The sequence below is a fragment of the Ischnura elegans genome, chromosome 4, assembly GCF_921293095.1.
Source record: "Ischnura elegans chromosome 4, ioIscEleg1.1, whole genome shotgun sequence".
In the NCBI taxonomy this organism is placed as follows: domain Eukaryota; kingdom Metazoa; phylum Arthropoda; class Insecta; order Odonata; family Coenagrionidae; genus Ischnura; species Ischnura elegans.
This window is the reverse complement of record NC_060249.1, coordinates 80142681-80162749: the sequence shown is the minus strand read 5'-3', so window position 1 is coordinate 80162749 and position 20069 is coordinate 80142681. Positions and strand designations below refer to the sequence as shown.

Genomic DNA, 20069 nt, shown 5'->3' with positions numbered 1-20069 from the left:
TAATATCTCTTAATTATCTCATAAGTTACCAGTAGAACCTATTTATGCATTTGTTTAACGTATAATTGGAAATCCTGTGGCTCCTATCTATTTTGCCGATTGAAAAAATCCTCCTTGTATATAATTGTGCTATTGGAGCACCTACATTATAACTATCTCAGAATTACTGTTAGAAACATTATAGGATATTCGAAGTACAAGTATCTTGCTCTTGTTATTTGTTGAGTGTGAGTGAGTTTACTTCCTGAAAGTTTGGGTAATATTTAGTTACCATTATGGAAATTTGGATTAACATGGTGATAGTAACACTGGATACATTTCCTCTTAAATTGCACTGTGATTAATTTACACTTTTAATTACATAAATTTTAATCAGTACATGAAGTTTATTGTGCACATGCAGTTGCACCATCATCTCCGCATCACACTATTTTCTTCCACCCACCCTTGTCTCTCCCCTAAACTATCACCTACTGAGACCATTTCACTCAGCATCCTTCATTCCCTTTGGTGGCCAAGGATTATCTTTGTAATCAACAATGAAGCCATTAAGCTGGTCCCAAAAAGTTGCACCTGCGTAGGATCTCTCAGCATCTTGTAATTGTGAGTCACCATTCCAAACCACCTTTTAGCCCACAGCCCTTCCTCTTTTATGATTTCATCTCTGTCAAGCTCTCCTTCACCTGCATTGGTACCCATGCGTCATTTACCCAGAAACTCGTCTGAGGACCGAGGAATAATTTGGTAAAAATTTAAACATTAAATAATAAGTTCAAAAGTGGGAATTGAGTTCTACAGCCTCAAAGATGCAACATGGAATGAAAACACTCAAAGGGCCATGTAATATCTCCCACTGCTGGTCCACCTTGCAAAAAATGAATCGCTGAGCTGATACGTAGGAAGGGGGAGATTTTTACTGCAGTGACCAAACCGCAGTCTCTCAACTGAAAAATAGCCAAACTCATTTACAAACACTCACACATATGCTTACAGTAAAAAAAATTCTTTATGAGGACTATGGGGACCCAAACTAAGTGGTGAAACTCTCTCCTTCCCGCACACCAAAGCAGTTTTGCAAAGTGGTTGAGGGTTGGGGGGTATAATGTATATGGTCATTTGAGTGCTTTCATTCGATATTGCAGTAAAAAATAAAAAATCTAGCCTTTATGTAACATTATTGTTAATTTGCCTTTTGACTTGGTTTGATCATCATCATCACTGGTCAACAATCCTAGGATTGTTTTGAAGCAGCTCTCCACTCAATTCTCCTATCAGCTACTTTGTTCATACCTACATATTTCTTCTCTTTCACATCCTTTCAGTTACCGTTGTGGACGTTTGGATTAGCATGGTGATTAGAACACTTAATAAATTTACTTGAAAATTGCGCAGTGATTAATTGTGCTTTTAATCACATCAATTTCAATTGGTTCGAATGGACTACATAAAGCATGCATTGAACTCGGGAATAAATAATTTTTTTTCTGTTATTGCCAATAATCTTTTGGCTACAGAATGCTTCCCATTCTCCAGACACCATGATGCTAAAAATTGGCAGTTTGGTTGTTTTGAAGCATGTTTGAACATCCATACTCAAAATTATGAACATACTATTCAAAAGAGTATCGCCACGGGAATGTATATGTGGTTTGCTTACCTACTCTTTACATTCTACATTCAGCTCTGGAATATAATCAACTTTTCACTATCTGTGCCAATAAATTTTCAATCAGACACTGAGAATTGAAAAATATGGCTAACAGATATTGGTCTCATTTTGACCTTTAATCTTATTCTAATCGTCTAAGAAGAGTAAGAGCTGGAATATTAGGTGTCACACTTTGAGCAATGAAGCAGGCTGATGTATCTGATCACCAAAAAACTATCAGCTCAAATTCATGGCACTGCAGGACTTTCCACCAATTTTCAAGAGATGTGAAATAGTTGTAAAATTATGAATTCATTTTTAATATAGATATGAGATTATAAAAATGTAATTCTATTGTAAATTTAGGGGTTTGTCACGATTTGAAGTGAGCCACATCAATACATTCAAGTTTTTATATATTTTATTCAAATAAAAAAGTTGACCAAGTTGTAAAAAATGTCAATTGTTAAGGCATAGTAAACTAATTTGAATTTCCAAAATCTACATCCACTCACCATGTCTTTCAAACCATAGGTTGGCTTGTTTAGGTGAAGATAGAGCTCAGTGGTGTAACTATTGGGAGGGATGAGGGGAATAGATCCCCTCAGAGAAACAAAAAAAATATTTAAAGATATTGTCTAGTTTTTACTTATAATAACTGCATCTGCTTTAAGTTAAATTTTAAGTGACAAAATGATGTAAAATGTGTTTCGGGCATGTCATTTTTCAAAAATTTTCCCGGTCCCCCAGTTGCCTGGGAGGGGGGGGTCGCCACCAGGCCATCCCATCCCCCCCCCCCCCCAAAGCATATTCCTAGTTACGCCACTGATAGAATTTATGCCAGACTTAGTGTAGGCATGAGAATTACACTCATCCAGGGCAAGGGAGACCAGTTCCTTTCTCTAAGCTATCTTGCACTTTGAGGATTTTGTTTGGGAATGTCCAAAGGTTGCAGCTGGGTTTTGAATTCCATTGATTAGCAGCCAAATGCTCTACCCATTACACTACCCCACTCTGTCAAAATCCACATTGTCTATAACGTTGTAAGCATTGATATTGATGTCTTGCATGTCCATTCATCATCACAGGTTGGTATTACAAGTATCAGCAACTCTGACTCTACCTTGTGTTACATTTTAACTTTGGAATTTATTTATTCATTTGGATTTTATTCATTTACTAGCTCTTAATTTATAACTTCCAAAGCACGTGCATCAAGCAAGTGACTTTGTACACAGGTGCAAAGTGATATACACCAAGGATGAAATTCGCCATGAGAAAAAATCATTCGGCTTTGGTGGGATTTCAGTCTGGATATCTCGATTGTTGTTCAGGTATGCTACCAATTTCGTACCATCAAGCCAGGTTTGGTGGCTGGTGGCATACATGACTGGCAATTGGGAAATTTGGGTTTGGTTCCCAGCTAAGCTAAATGATTTCGTGATGGCGAATTTTATACTTGATGTCTTCCTACTTGTTTTATAAACACCCTGCTCAACACAGCAGTCAATAGGGATGTAAGATATAACAAGTCCTTCATCAGTGCATCCAAAAAATATTATTTTTCAGCTATTATATCGAGTCTATGATCACTTCCTTCTCCATTCCCAAGATAAATATTAAAAATAAGGTTTTTGCCTCTTTTGTTTCAATTTTACATTACAAGTATTTTAGAACTTTGATATGGATAAAGATATATGAGCACCTACTTGCCTTACACCTTTTTTAAATAGCTTATGCTTGCAGAGTATGCTCATGTAATGTAAAATTGAAACAAAAGAGGCAAAAACCTTATTTTTAATATTTATCTTGGGAATGGAAAAGGAAGTCATCATAGACTCGATATAATAGCTGAAAAATAATATTTTTCGGAAATTAGCGTGAGACATTAATTTAAGGCCATTAACTCACTACTTCTTGGAGGAAGATGAGAGTGCGATTAGCATAGTCCTCGGAATGGATCTTTGAAAAGCCCGCGCTATCTTCAAGGTACAAAACAGATCGATCGTGATATCGACTATTTCCTATCGACCGATTATCGATCGTTATCGATTTTGGTGTGTTTTGGTTTTTGAATTGCTGTTGGATCTGCATTCATGCTGCGCTGAAAGTAAGTTTGCCGCTTAAAAGATGACATTTTTGTTTAGTATCGGAAGTGTGCGCTACATAATATGAATTTTTAGATAAATTAATGTGATTCCATTAACATTTTTCAATATCCTCACCTTTTCTGGTGTTCGTTAGTTAAATATGAGTCGTGATAGTGATTTGCGTCGAAGCACAGAAGACAATGAGAATGGGCCAGGAAGTGCATTTACACCATTCGTGTTAATGGATGAGGTAATGCACAAACTTTCAGCTCTTGGATACCACGAAGATTTTGTTCAAGGATTAAAAATGAAACCCCTGAACAGGTGAAATAATAATTTGTGATGCTTTGGTTAGGACGTCAGTATAACTTCTCTATGCATTTTGCTTGTATATTTAATTTTCATTATTGCTCATCTCCGTATTAATTGAAGAAAATTTTGTAACCTGACATATGTGTAGCTTTCGTTGGGAAAGTGATTGCATCGCATTACATAGCCTTTCGTTCCTTATAAACCAATTGCTTATCGAAACTTGTGTTTTCAGGCATTACTTTGCTTTGGCTACCAATCCAATGGAGCAGTTCTTCAGTTTTATTTCCTTATGTGCTTGGTTGATAAAAAAGATGGGTAAGCCATTCGAGCAACCACAGGAATATGATGATCCAAATTCAATCATATCGTCCATATTGGATTGTGTCCGAGAAAAGGTTTGTTTATTACGCTCTTTTTGTTAAAAAAATCCCTTGTTACACCATTTAGCATTCAGATCTTATGGCCACGGTGAAAGAGTTTGTTCTACAGTTACCTTGAAGGGGTTCAAGGGAGTCTTTTAATCGTGCGTAGGTAGTGCGAAATCCTGTCTGATGACAATATGATATTTATAAACTCAGAGAAATACATATGGTAGCATTCGTAACATCAATGGTCATTTTGTGAGGACCGTCAAAATTAAGGTTTGTCAGTTCACAAAATATTCCCAGGATGAGTAGATTCCTAAATATTGCTTTCCACTTCAAGATCCATATAATCAACTCCATTTTTATTTGGTCAGTTGTGTTAGTGTGTGATTTATGATAGTAAGATCACTCAAGTCTTATGTAGGCTAGGGATCAGGTTGGTGTGGTGGCTAGAGTGTTGGCTTTCCACTTCGTCTGCTCGGGTTCAAATCCTGGCGGTGGCACAGAATTTTCAGAGACTGCCCGATCCCTGCTTGAATGTTGTGTGGAGGACATTTCAAGCAAAACACTTCGTCCGTCGGATGGGACATTCAGCCGTGGTCCCCTTGCCGCCTTTCATTGAGAGCAGGCTAATGTCGATGCCGGGTTTCTCTCCAACCTTCCTTCCATACCCTTCCCTGATGGCGCAAATCGCCTAAGCTGTCGGTCGCATCCTCCAAATACCATACCTTATGTAGGCCTTAATTACCTAATGCATGCTCTCTCCCAAGTTAATTTTTGTCTTCATTTGGCACAATCATCTTCAAATTGTTTTTTTTGTCACCAGAATTGCGCATACATCAATTAAGTTGCATTATAGCCCCTGTTCTAATTCACCTGGTCACCCCATGAATGGAAAATTCCAGAAGTCACCCTCTAGTGACTTTGAACTTTCTGCATTCTATATATCTAAGAAATTTGCATAGCTAGATCCCATTCATAGTAATTACCTTCAGGAGGCTCCTTTCTTCATAGCGTACAACTTGTTTCAGACTTAATGTCAGCCAAAGTAGAGATGCATTTCAGACTCAATAAAATCTCTTGGGCTCGTTTATAGGTAGTGTTTACAACATTCCAAGTATTAAGTTTCAATTCCACATAAGTAAATTTGTTAAACCAAGAAGTATGTGTTTTGATTGAGCTATCTTGCTAGCTTGTCTCTATGGAACCTTGTTTCTTTTTTATTATTCATTATTAATGAAGCATTTTATTTTCGAGGCTGCAAAAATTTTGGCTTAAAGGAAGACTAGCATTCCCAATTTGCATGAATTTTTACATTTAGAAATGAATATTTTTTTGTACGTAGGTCTTGAATTTCAAATATTTTTTCATATTTTCAAAGGGAATTGCTATCACTTTCCCACCAAGCAAGTTAAAACAGGGGTATGGAGAGAATGTTGTGTTCATCTTGGATAAACTCACTGATGAGGCTCTTAAATATTGCAAGATATCTTGGAAAAAGTAAGTAGGACCATCACTATACATTAGGCTTTGAAGCCATTAAACTTTGTGATCTGGAAATTTTTCTTGGTGAACAGAAAGTTGTATTATAAATAAAACTGTATTGTTTAATCGCAAGGCCAATTATGCCTCCTGAGCCAGAAATTATTGAAGGGGTTAGTGATGATGAAGCAGAGTTAGTGCTGGAAAAAATTGAGGAAGAACTTGCTGCTGTATATTCTGATGATGAAGATCCAGAGACAATGGAAAATGACATCCTTGCTCTGAGGGGATTTGGAAATGTAAGAGTGTTTATTAGTGTATGAATGCTCATACATATTTAACCCTTAAAGGACCAACCTTTTTCCGGTTACACCGTGGCCCAAGGGAGGGTCAAAAAATGTCCACTCATATTTTTTCGTTTTAACTAATCATGAAACAGAATTTGTCTTCAACAATTGTGTTTTTACATTGTTAAAGCATTTTTAAAGTTGTTTATCCAGCTGAAAGTCATAAAATCGCAATAAAAATATTGAAATTTTCAAATCTTTATAAACTGGTCATAAACGAAATTATGATAAAACTTCTTCACAGAGGTTCCGGATTTCATGCTCTTATTTGAAAATTAAGTTTCTAAATCACCGATAACTGTGCATCTAAAATAACAATAAGGCATAGTATTTCAAATTTAAGTCAATTTTATGCAACCTTACTCCAGGACAACAATTTTATAATTATTTAAAATATACCTAAAATTTTCCACTCCATTTTCAGTTACCTAATTTAAAAGTACATGATAAATCATAATACGTCTCCTAATTAAAAAAATTATGTTCTATATTGTTCGTAGTATTTATTTATCAATAGCCATATCATTCCGATAAAGTTATAAAATTATTAACATTAGCAATCACTAATGAATAATCAACTCAAATCTTCTGATAAGGCAGCATTATTGCCTGTATTGTATACGTTACTTTTATGCCATATTTACCGCAAATATAACTGTTACATATAGTACATATAATCATAGTTTTTTATAATTTGTTTGGTTTTCCTCTTTTTGATGTGAGTGCGTTGCTGCATGCGTGGAAACTTCCTGTGCCAATTACTTTGACAGGAACATATGACGGCTGTATTTCTCTATCCGCGACCCCTTCCATCATCAATGAAATGTGGTTCTGTAAACCTATTGTCTTTTCCAACTAATACTGTATTGTAGCCGCACAAGTTCAAGGCCCAACAAATATGCCTAGATGATGTCTCCTTTTAATTTTTTTGATATTTTACTGAGGAAAATGAGTATAAAAAGAGAGAATCCATTTAGGGCAGCAATGTCGATTAGTGCAAAGAAGACAGATTGGCCAACTTCTTGTAGATCTTTTGGTGGAATACTTGCATAGCATCTGATCAATAACATCAACTCCTCCTTTGGTGTTGTAGTAGAGCAAATTTACGTCACATTTATTTTTGAAACAATTACTGACATTTATATCGGATATGAATAGATTTCTATATGCTGTATGGATAGAGAAACGATATTTTTCTTAGGCTTCTCTTTGGTGATGAATGATAAGAGTCACCGGTGGACTTCCAGATCTCGGGTCTGTAAATTCAAACCAAACTTGAAAAAATCTTCTGACTAGCTGTTCCCTTCGATTGTTCAGGAATACGTTTTCTGTTACTCTGCGTAGTTCCAACCATAGTCAATCCATAAAGTTCTTCTACTGGCTCCATAGAATTACAGTATCTACCCATTGACATATTTCTCCCGTAATTATTGATTGGAACCACCAGGCGTTCACTATTTCGTTTGAACCTCTGCTTGTTGATGGTTCATTATTTTCTGAGGCAACAATTTCCATGTTGAGCACATACCTCTCATAACAGTAGGTGAGCATTCTTATAAGTATCCCATACTACCCTGGTTATTGTTTCATGAATACTATAAATCTACACCTTCCCCTAATCAATGATAACATTTCATCAACTAACATATCGGGTTCACAAATGTAATACTTGGGTGATATCCCATTGACCATTTGGAATACCGAAAAATTAGCGCAACTTTGTCTTTTCATCTTTGTCTTTCCCCGAGTAGACTTTTCATCAAATAAGGCAATAGTTCCTGAAATCAGTTTCAACTCTTCGCAGCAATATAGGAGGACCTTCCAAATGTATGTAACCACCAATCATGCAATTCTAACTTGCTATCACTATTTGCACCGAACAATATCAAAACTCCTACGAAGGATTTTAGTTCTACTGTATCATTTTTAGACTTTGAGCTCGTTCTGCTTCTTCATTTGTATGCCGTAAAATCATGTCAAGAATTTCAGGGTTGAAATTTTTTCAAATGACTTGCGCATATCCTTTTCCTTACCAGCAGGTAGTAAAAATTGCTTTTTCCGCAATATATTTTGAATGGTTCGCCTAGTCACACGAGGAGGATCACTCAGGTTTTTCCTTGCCATTTTTGCAACGCACTCGATATCTTCCTAGCTGCCTTTTTTCCTACAAAAGTCACTTCCTTCACCTGCCTTACTTCATTATTTGAACTGATTTCACTAACATGGACTACAGTTTCACTCAATTCTTCATTACTGATTTATTCTGTGTCACTTGTAATTTCCAATTCTCATTACACGTCACTCTCAGTCAAGTAGATAAGCAGATAGGTAAACTTTTCAAAGATATAAACCCTTTCACTCAAAAGCCACCGCATAGTAGCTCTAGATGTCAACATGAGGGCCAAAATTTCACAGGAGCTTTGCCGACAGCATGCCATGCATCGCAAATGCTCACCGCATGATAGGTAATTTTGGGATTGTATCCTGATTGTATAAATTGCATTATATTGTATACAGATTGCATCTTGAATGGCGAGAGTTCAAATCACGCAGCAGCTGAGGGTGAGGGTATTGAGTAAATTAGCCGGTGTGTCATAAATTTAAAAACACTAATATCACGGTAAGAAAGTGGGCTAGTTCTTGTTGCACTCATATTTTCGCATCAATGGCATTCCATTTTGACATGAAGGTAAAATACTTCGAATTCTTGCGAGTCTGATTAGATAGGTAACCAAAGTGTTTCGGGGGTATGCAAGAATTCATTTTGTAAAAGGTGCTTCATGAATGGCTGGATAGAGCTCTTTGCGCCCTTTCCTGTTCATGAGTGAATAAAATAAATACATTGAAAAGGTTTTTGTGAAAGTATTATAGAGGGAATGACTTCAATATTCAAAATTTCAGAAGGGTATTCTGAAGCTTTTTTTCGATATAATGTATCAGTTTATAATTCTGTCAAGCAGAGCCTATAAGAGTAAGCAAAGTGAATAGAAACAGAGAGTATTTATTTTAAACATACAGTTCAAAATTTTCTAAGAAAATTTATCAATATGTAAGATAAATACATTGAAAACTATTTTTACGAATTCTGATTTCTTAGAATAGAATAATAATTGAAACTATGTAAAGTAGAAATTTGTGAAATAAAATCAAAGTAATTACATCCTATAGTTTAAATACATAAATGCAGTATGGAGCCTATTGTTGAATTAAAATAAACGTTAATACTTAATTTAAACTAATTAAGATAAAAATTATAATGCCAAACAAAACTATTTGTCCCATTACGCGATTCCATTCGGTCGAAAAACTTGTCACAGGTTGGACCAAGGGAGGGTTACTTTGTGTCCACCGCGTATTTACACTCTCATAACGATGTATGAACAAAATTTTCCATATACATCAAGATGTATTTATCTTTTTAAACCTATATTTGACAATATAACGAAGTTATACATCTTTATTGGGTGAATGAGTACTTAAAATATTGAAAAAATAAAAAGGTGGACATTTTTTAGCCCTCCCTTGGTCCTCTAAGGGTTAATGGTATTGTGAAAAACAAGCATACAAATGGAATTTTTTTGTAGGAGTTGAGCCAGCCGGAGAAGCCTAGTGTGCTAGAATCAAAAGTAAGTGTAAATGAATGGAAACTTGAAGTGGAAAGAGTTCTTCCCCAACTAAAGGTTACAATCAAACCTGGTAAATCAATTCATTTTCTATTCAAATGTAAACTGCACTCTCTCTACAAGTAACCCTTTAGCTGTGGCAGCAATATTTTTATTTTCGCTTGCCTGACTTTAAGAGAATATTCATGCATGTGTTTTTAACCTGTGTATTTAAAATGATATTTCCCTGGGAACCACTGTAATGAGTACATTTTATTATTCTTCCAAAATGGAGTAATTTATTTTGTGTTAATGAGGGAAGGGATCGATTTCTTGAGACTAGGATGTATTCACACGATTCATGCAGGTCAGTGAAATTAGATTGTGATTAGGGAAAAACTCCAGAGGTCCAAGCAAAAAGACAAAAATAGTTGTTGAGCGTGTGGAGCATTGTTGCATTCGTGTGGTGAGTGGTGGGCCTTTTTGTCTAGTTCACTGAACCTTTTTTCTCCCATTTCTTCGTAATTTAGCCAATTGGTGTGAAATTTTGTGCACTGAGTATGTGCCAACAAACAATATGATATAATGGTGATTGATGCTTTCAATGTGAGGGCGGCTTCCACCCCATCTCGAGGGTGGATACTTTTTTCTCAAAATAACCCAGGAAATCGATACATTACCAGATTTTAAGTGAAAAATGTAGTATGAAGCTTGTTGATCAATTAATTCTTTTTGAGGTGTAATAATTGAAAACTAAAAATTTCCATGGAAAAATCCACATTTTCCAGTGGTTTTTCATAAGTAACTAAGAAATATGCATATTCTCAGGAAGATTGTGACGAATAAAAATTAAACTTCTAAAAGACAAGAAGAACCATTTTTTTGTGGAATAATCTTAGGGCTTTATTAAGGGCCCCTACTTTTAATACAATACTTCCACTCCCAACTATAGCAATCTGTACCTTAAGTATCAACTTTCACTCACCCTCAGCATCTCATTAGCAGTGGTACCACTAAACTGTTTCTTAGTTCCACGAAAACAGTAATATGCTGGATATATATGCACCTATGCATTGCTGAATTGTAATCGTTGGGCCAATAGGGTGGTTTCCTATTATTTTTTTATTGCCTAAATCGAAAGATTATTACTCCTGGAGTACGTATTTCGCGCTTTTAGATTTTTAAATTACGATATCTATTTTTCGCGATTAAATGAAAAGTGAAAAATTTCAAGCGCGCAAAAACGCGACGCGTAAGTAGGAAAGTCCGTGCGACGCATTTCTGGTTCCCCCTCTCTCCTTGTGAAGTGACCTTGATCGAGGCTCTGAGCGCTGATAGGACGCAGGATGCTAGCGGATAGCTGAGTACCTTGCTGAATGGTAGCGCTTGGCTTAAAAAAGGTTTATTAATACCTTATCAAACAAAGAAAACTTTCCGACCTTAGCCAGTTTTAATAGGTGATTATTAAGACACGTTTCCCTGAGCTCTGTGCCTCATGCATGCATTGGTAACCTCAGACGATGTATAACTCCTATCCTCTCGTGTAGAAACTAGGTCCCTGTGACGTCACGCGGAGTGGAATCGCATGGGCGCCAATCTGGCCCTTTTCAAATGAGGATAAAATTTGACCCTTGCCATTCGTCTAAACCGGTATTTCAAAAACCAAATAATTTGTGTATTATGAATACACTAATGGTGGGTAACGAATCGCAATTAATGCCTATCGTTTTCTTTGATGAAGGAAACTACCCTATTGGAATGTTATGAGTGTGAGAGAAATTTCCGGAGAGTAAGATTTTAATTATCAAATATATAATGTAAGTTGGAAGATTTTCGCGGCGTTGATTAGATGATCCCTGCATTCTATTCGGGTTTACACCGCGTCCGTTGTGTTTTAGTGACAACAGTTTCGCTGACATTGCAGTCAGCGTCTTCAGGTCAAAGGTGAGGAAACTCGGTAAATTTTTTCCTCCTTTTATAGGCATAAAATTTCCCGCTTTATATAGGTGGCAGCGGCTCTTGACCCGCTGCTGCTCTCTCATCGGTCGGTTGTCCATCTCTCATTGTTGGTGGTCGGAGAATCCTTTTCCATGCGATATGCAGGCTGTAGCCTTGATCCCTGTTGAAATTCGCCGGCGTTTTTGCTGTCTCAATGGCTTCTCTGATCAGGTGAGGGAAGTATTTTATTTTCTTTAGCTATTATCCTGGCATCTTCAAAGAGCATGTTGTGTCCAGGTTTACTCCAAGCATGCTCAGATATGGCTAAGAGTTGGTGCTGTTTGTTTTTAGTAGCCCTTCGATGTTCCTGCAATCGGATTTTCATTGATCTGCAAGTCTCGCCGATGTAATATTTACCGCATGAACAAGGCACTCTGTATATTCCCTCGTAAAGGTCCATTGGGATTTTGTCCTTCGCTATGGATAGTATGTCTGATATCTTTGACACGCAATTGAAACGAGTCATGACGTGCTTTCTGAGCATTCTGGCAATCTTTTCTGATGTACCCGCCACAAAGGGAATTGTGGCGTATGCTTCTGGCTCCGGCCGGCTCTCTTCTTCAGAGGTCCTTTTCGGGTCTGCGTCTTCGTTCTCCTGCTCCACAAATCTTCTATTCACCATGCTTCTGCTATAGCCGTTCTTTACCAGCACTTCAATGAGATGCTTCTTCTCCGCAGATAGTGACTCGGTGTCTGAGATGGCATAGGCGCGATGTATTAGTGTTGCCACCCAGGAGATTTTTTGCACTGGGTGGTGATGCAAAGAAGCATTCAGGTAGCGGTCAGTATGCGTCTTCTTTCTGTGAACGGCATGTCCTAGGAGCCCATTTCTTCTTCTTTTTACCAAAACATCTAGGAATGTCAGCGAAACTGTTGTCACTGAAACACAACGGACGCGGTGAAAACCCGAATAGAATGCAGGGATCATCAAATTTATAATTATGTACATAGCTCAATTATTAACTAATGTTATGACTTTTGATGTGGTAAACTTAATTGTCTCTACTGATTAAAATTAAAGAAAAATAATACTTTTTTTCCTGAGCACAAACTCCCTTTATGAACAGGAATAGTAAGTGGGTTTGCAGATTTTTTTCACCATCATTTTCTTGCATCTTATTACATTCACTCTAACTAATAGCAAGCACAATGAGCTACAAATACTCTAGTTATTTTGGTATTTAGTAGGGTAGCATAAAATGAGAGCTGCTGCAGCTGAAGAGAGTATTGTTTGCAAATTAGTTTTTTACATGATTGAAAATACATTCTGTAAAATCCACAATTTAGTGTAAAAAATTTGCACTTCTCTCTTCTTAGTCACTTGGTCTATTTCAACCTCTGAATGTTTTTTTAACATTAGTATTTGAGAACTAAGTTGGTATGCTATGCATATGAGATCATACGGAAAAGTGAAAAAATTCCCTTCTTTTTTCCTAACAAGACCCAAGAGATTGGATGTATCACCTGAGTGATATGCATCGATATCAGGACAGCATGAAAGATGCTTTCCAGTCATCAAAAGTTAACCTGGAAAAACTTTATGCTGACATATCACAGTCGATGGAAAAAATTGGTGTGAGAGAAAAGTATTTGAACAATGAATTGGAATCTTTGATTGCAGAATATAGTGTGTTGCAGGTTGGTTATTTATGTCTTACTGTTGGTATTAGGGAGTTTTTTTCAGCAGTCATAAAATTTCTATGAATTGTGTCATATTTTGTTTTTTATGCAGAAGAATTATTTTTAAGTAGAAAAATTTTCAAGTATAAAAAGATTGTGTATGCTAACTTGCATTACTCAGTAATGAAATTGTTTTGTGTATCCATTGTTGCACGTTATTAATTTTATGTCTTTGTTTGCTAGTCGAGTAATCGTGGTAAATGTAATTTTATAGATTGATATCCAATTTTTTTACATAATTGTGGTAAATGTAATTTTATTGATTGATATCCAAGTTTTAACTTATAGCAATTTACAATGTGCTCACACTATCTACTTGTGTAACTTAAATTTCTTGGTTCATTAAGGTGGTATTTTTATTTTAACTGACAAGAACTAATAACTGCTTATTTCAAAAGAATTAAATTATTTTGTTTAGCTTTGATTCAGGACTCATTTCCTGCATAGATATTAGTTGTATAGTACATTATTGTATGTGATTGTATTGTCCATGAGATTTCATTGTCTTGTGTAATCTTTGAATTTTTAATACTCTTTAGAGACAGCTCACTGAAGCGCAAGAGGCATATAATGCAGCATGCACATCAATTTCCAGTCACTCTCAAATGCTTAGCCAGTTGACAGAGGAATTGGAACTTGTGAAACAGGAAACTGAAGAAAGGGGATCCAGTATGACTGATGGAAGTACGTACATATTTAGAATCTCAATTCAATATGCTCTGCTACTAATTAAAATCCTCTCTTTTGTGTGAGTACTCTGCTAGGGGTGGTGTTTCAAATGTCATTCAGTTAACTTTTTTATTACTAGTAAAAAACAGGCACGTATAACATTACTACCAGGGAGAGGTCAGTTTGATACTTTAGTTCTCAGTTCCACCAGTTCTTTAGCTTTGAAACGGAATCGTAACCTAAGTCAAAAAGAACAAGCACTAAAATAATTTCCTCAGTAAACCGTTTTATCAAGCATATTTTATGTTCATCATAAATTTTGTAAAATCCTTTTAGCTGTCCACTCAATTCTCCCATCAGCTAATCCTTTCATATCTAGGTACTCCTTCACTGCCTTTACTACCTGTTCCATATATTGCCACCTTAAGGCGAAAGGGGATTGTTCCTTTAAACTATTTTCCTAATTTGAGTGATGAGTACTACACTATCGACGTGAAACCTTCACTAATATATAACAGTCACTGCATTTTTTGTGTCTAGCTTATATAAATTGACATAAAATGGAAACTGTAAGATTTACATGTTGTAATTAATTAAATATATTATTTTTTGAAAAAAAAACAGTCACAACGGAAGAATTCTTGCCAGGGTAGTGGTCTAATGTGACTTTTAAGACCAAGAAATATTCAGGTGTAAAGTAATAAATACAATAATAATAATGACAAAAAAAGACCCGTTGGAGGGTGTTGCCAGTGGCAAGTTGGGGGAACTAGAACGACTCATCCGCTCAGCGAGTGGAAAGGGGGTCTGCAAAAGCATGGGATGCTAGGGGCCGTGGTGGGTTTGGAGAGTGTTCTCTGGGTGTTTGGGAACTCAGCCTTCCTAGCTGTGAGGCACTGGAGGAATACAGACGGGAGCAAGGGAGGAGTGTGTAAGATCATGAAATTTTGAGAAGTCTTTTTTTCTAGGCAGAAACGTGCGAGCTAGGTGATTGGTCCAGTTTGAGTTTCCAGTCTGTTTTGTCTTGTTTGGGTATATGTAATACTAATGATACAGGCCTGCATTTTTATGGCTCTACCATGTTTTTCAAGTTCTGTTGATGGAGTACCATATATTTTTGTGTGCTGAATCTGAAAACTGTCGTATTTTTACCAGATTGTGTCAGAACTTTTTTTTAAAATTCGCTGTCATTTTCTAACCTGTCATGTATGGAACAAAATGGAAAATATATGTAAGATGCACAATTGTATGTGTACAAACATGTAAAATACAATGTAATGTGCACGTACTTACTTTTTCTAATTATTTCAAGTAATCCTTATTACTGTCATCATTGGGTCTATCAGTGGACATTATATTTACATGTATTTGATCTCTAAGAATTTTATTTTCTTGCATGTCATATATTTATTATGCTGGTGTATTTTGATTTTGTCGAATAGAAGAGTTGGGATGGTGAACTTCTTGAAATAATCGCTTGTGCCTCAGTTGTCACTTGTACTAACTTTTTCATGGCAGTGGAGTGTTTAATATTTTTTTCCATTTATTTTTCAGCTCCTCTTGTTAACATCAAAAAGGCTGTGGCTCAACTGAAGGGTGAAATTGCTCTCCAAGAGGTACGCCTTGGGATTTCTGAGCACTGTTTACTTCAGTCTAGACTGCGTGACAAATCAAAAACACAGGAAGATATACTCTCCATAAATAATACTCAGGTCTCTAGTCTACGAAATTTTGCCAATTTGGGTTCTGCTCATACTGGAGGCATTAAGAAATATTAAATATTTAAGTAAGTGAAACTGTTATTTCATTTTTATCTAAACTAAGCATTTCCTAAAGTGCCTCATAATCATAAAAATGAGTCATTATTGGGGCTTCTAGGTTGTGGTAATTAAATATTTCACAAAGCAGTATTAAAAAGGGCCAAAAATCATTTTAAAAAGTCTGTATAATATCCAGTCTGCGATAAAAGCTGTGAATAAAATCATTAAATAAAACCATTTCCGCAAGTAAAATGAAAATGTTAATGATCCTAATGCACCTTCAATGGTAGTGGATAAGTCTGTAGATGCAGAAGTAAGATAAATGGGTCTTGGTGGTGTAGGGTTGTACTCTGAGGGGTAGATGGACTGGGCTGATTATGGTGGACAATATTTCACAAACATGAAGACATAGACCAAAAGAAATGAATATACATTTGGTCTTTTAGGTCATTTATTTAATGTTTTTTGTTGGGATGGTAATTTTTCAGTCCCAAAAACTCAATCTGGGCCCCTTATTATTTGGGGCTTTTGGAGTTCCTTAACCAAATTTTAGCCTATGAATATAATGCTGTGATCATATGGGGATCAGGAAACATAACTCTCTCGGTGCTTTAACAGGTTCTCACCGGCGTGACCCACCGGTGGGTCACATTAGTTTTCACCACCGGGCTGCGCTGAAATATCTTCTACAGTGGGTCACACTCTCCATAGATCAGTAGAAGATATTTCAGTGCAGCCATTCTGTTGTATTATATCCTGAATTGTCCTCCGCCAGATAGATCTTTTAAGGTTTCATTTACATTTCCTTTTTTATGAATTTTCGCATTAATTAACTCGATACTATGATTCGAAAAATTTACTTTAACTCAGTATTGATGTATTTATTCATCTTTTTTTGGGTAAATAATAAAAAAGAGGAAAATTACATAAACTACATTTTATATATGTTCCATTTTTAATAGAATAAAAATAAAAACATTAATTATGTATTTTCTTAAAACATTCTAAGCACAATGCTGGTTGATTCTCACAATTTGGGCAATAAATTACAACCTTTTTGGTTTTCTTCATCGCTGCTTCTCTTCCATTTTTTTTACTAATTGAGTTATGGCACTCTTTACATCATTTTCATATTACTCTGGTCGCACCTTCGTACTTCTTAAGAAAATGTTCCCTTTTTTTAGAGGCCGGTGGTGTTGCAGCAATTGTTGGTTGAGCAAGTAATACGGAAATAATGTTTTCACGAAATTGTAAAATGCTCAGCTTTTTCTGGTTATCTAACTTCTTGTGAATGCACCACGCATTTACCAACATGGTGCCACAAATAAGCTCAATCATAATTTTCATATACCACTTTATTGTCTTCCTCAAAGATGTATAGTATGAAGACATTTGATCAGATATACCCACACTTTTCTTTGCAGCACTATAACTAATGGCAGTACATATATGGTTTTCTAACAGATGTGCTGATGTCGACTAAAGTACATTTATGGGATTTGCATGTTGTCAACATGAGTACAGCCCTTTTGTCTGTCCACAAATTTGATTCCATCTGAATTTTGTGAACCTAATGTCTCATCCTTTTTTTGTTTGATTTTTACGGCCTGGGGCAAATGTTCTCTATTAGAGCGTTCTGTTCCACACAGGTATGTATTTTTCTCTAACAGCTCTTTAGCTAAAGGAATACTTGTGTAGAAACTGTCCGTATATAATATGCGACCTTCATGCAGGAGTCCATTCATGAGCTTCACTACAATGTCATGTGCATGTCCCTTTTCAGATGAATATCGTCTTTTACCAGAGTATATAATCACATTTAAGTGAGCCTTCGGGAAGGCAAAGCTTATAAAGTTTGATGCCGTCTTATGTCGTTTACCCGGTATATATTGGTGAAATATCAGACGCCCACGCCAGGGAACCATGCTTTCATCAATGACTACTTCTTTTCCAGCTTTCACATGGTTTTGGAAATTCTCATTTATTTTATAAAGAATTAAGCTAATCTTATGAAAACAATCTTCACATTGCGCTTGATTGTTATGGCAAAAGTGCCAATACCTTAGAATGTCTAGGAAGCGATCCCTAGGCATAATAAATTTTATTAGTGTGTTCATGTACATTGAATAATTCGACCAATAAAGACAATTTTATGGAATATGAACAACACCCATAAGTAGTAAAATACCTATAAATTTATTTATTCATTAGTCCGAGAGTTACCGGTACCCAAATTTGCTGATGTTTTCGGTAAGTGCCTGCTTCATTTTCAGTATGCAAGTTTGAAAATTCATAAGCACATTTGTTAGTTTCTCTTACGATATACTCCAGCATATCATCTGTAAGAAACAACTTATACAGATCAAGAGGACTTGCACAGTTATTTTCCGACAATGACAGCTCTAGATCTTGGCCTTGTAATTCTAGTGCAGACGCAAGCGTAGTTACTGGACCCCACTCAGTGTTAGGAACTTCTTGAGTTTCATAACTTGATGAATCTGATGTCTCTGACCTGAAATAACTCGATTCTGATTCAGAAGAATAGAGTATTCTTTTACGGGCGCCCTCCCTTCGTGAACAACTTGGTTGGTTCAGATCATCTTCTGAGTCGTCATCAATAAGCTTGCGAATGCAAGCCGGATCCAACCCCCTCTTCATAGTCAGAAGTAAAACCAAAGAGTCAGACAATTTAGACTAAAAATTATAATCTCCACTGCAGTCCCTCCCTCTTCATGTGTTATTATAATGGTACATATATCTCTGTAATCCTCATAAGCCTGTTCAATATAAAATAATGGTGGTATATTTCCATAAACTGAAATGCTTCAACTCAGATATGCAATGTCGTGGATTCCTATACAATTACTACCTTACCTTTAGGGTTGAATTATCCTACAACTGAGATATCCTTCCAGTTCTTGTCTGGTCCTACATTCTTCTTGCGTTCTTATGATTGAATTTCTTAGTAATCCTGACAAACCTGTTCATTATAAAATAATGGTGGTATATTTCGGTAAACTAATATTTCAGTTTAGTTATACAATGTCGCAAATTCCATTACAAGTACTATTTTACCTTTTGGGTTGAATTATCCTACAAGTATAATGAGTTATAACCTGATGCTGACAAAGTCTGCAAAAAGACTCCCTGTGTGGAATATGTTGACTGATCTAATGAAAAGAGAACCAGCGGAGAGGACTGAACAGAAAAAAAAGTAATTGATACTGGATTTTGACACTTTCTAGTTACTTTGTTATCGCAATGCAATAAAAAGTCTCAGAGCTGTGATTCGCCGTTTTATCGTCACGTCAATATAACAGTACCTCAGGATGATCAATTTGTATTCCTTCTGATTTGATGGGTGGACTGAAATAGCATTGGACAATGTAGTCTTGTGGATACAAAGTATACGTCTGAAAGCTAAGAAGCATAAAAATTATCATTGTTAGATAGTCTCAGCAGGGATTTGAGTTTTAGAGACACTTTATCCCTCCCAAAATACCATTGACTGAAAAAACATGACAATGCTCGATGTGCCCACAGGTGGGTCACGCCGCCTGGCACCAAAATTTCGATAAAAGAGCTTTGTTTATTCACAGCTGATAGGTAATAAATAATGCACACTAAATCTATAAATAAATATAAAGACCTACTTAATGACTATATGAGAACAGTAAATTAAAAAATAGTACATTAAAAATATAATGGAAAATAATACTTTTCCCTATTAACCTGCCGCCCTATACGCTCTATTACTGGTCGCAACGCCGCCCCCAGGGCCTGCATTAAAAAAGGTGTGCCAGGGTTAACGTGTTAACCTGGTGGTTGGTTTGGATTGGCGCAAGGTTAGAGCTCTCCTAGACTGAGCCACAGTTGAGTGAATATCAGACATTCAGGGTTGGGAATCAGTTCCTTTCTGTGGTAAACCTTTTTCCCTTGGATGTTGATTAATGATGCCCAAAGGCTTCCCTGGGAATTGAAACTGGTGGCCCTTGATCTGCAAACTAGTGCTCAACCCACTTGGCTACCACGATCCACTTTCTGTTCGTAACTTTTCCCAAATCTAAAAAATATTTGCCTACTTTGTACTTATCATGTATATTTGAGAAAGCCTGT

At 36.2% G+C, this 20069-nt stretch overlaps 1 protein-coding gene across 4 annotated transcripts; it reads left to right on the top strand.

Annotated features, from left to right (window-relative positions):
* The first annotated feature begins 3629 nt into the window (after nucleotides 1-3629).
* LOC124157698 (intraflagellar transport protein 57 homolog) lies at nucleotides 3630-18081 on the top strand. 4 transcript variants are annotated; one of them, XR_006864644.1, is made up of 10 exons: nucleotides 3630-4062; nucleotides 4283-4445; nucleotides 5797-5915; nucleotides 6034-6196; nucleotides 9829-9940; nucleotides 13286-13482; nucleotides 14064-14208; nucleotides 15748-15979; nucleotides 17418-17602; nucleotides 17737-18079. XR_006864644.1 is itself a non-coding variant. In XM_046532650.1 (9 exons), the coding sequence occupies exons 1-8, from the start codon at nucleotides 3899-3901 to the stop codon at nucleotides 15969-15971; spliced, it is 1287 nt and encodes a 428-aa protein (XP_046388606.1). In that variant the 5' UTR covers nucleotides 3630-3898; the 3' UTR covers nucleotides 15972-15979; nucleotides 17418-18081. The 4 variants fall into 4 exon arrangements, 3 of the variants coding, with proteins under 3 accessions (XP_046388606.1, XP_046388607.1, XP_046388605.1); XM_046532650.1 differs by having other exon boundaries at nucleotides 17418-18081; XM_046532651.1 differs by lacking the exons at nucleotides 17418-17602; nucleotides 17737-18079 and having other exon boundaries at nucleotides 3630-3758; nucleotides 3893-4062; nucleotides 15748-16097.
* Nucleotides 18082-20069: the final 1988 nt, after the last annotated feature.

Bases quoted from the DNA above. Each gene is read 5' to 3' on its own strand.
- LOC124157698 (XM_046532650.1), top strand. From the start codon at position 3,899: ATGAGTCGTGATAGTGATTTGCGTCGAAGCACAGAAGACAATGAGAAT. The intron at 9,941-13,285 runs GTAAATCAATTC...TTTCCTAACAAG, and splicing joins AAAGGTTACAATCAAACCTG to ACCCAAGAGATTGGATGTAT. The intron at 14,209-15,747 runs GTACGTACATAT...TTTATTTTTCAG, and splicing joins ATCCAGTATGACTGATGGAA to CTCCTCTTGTTAACATCAAA.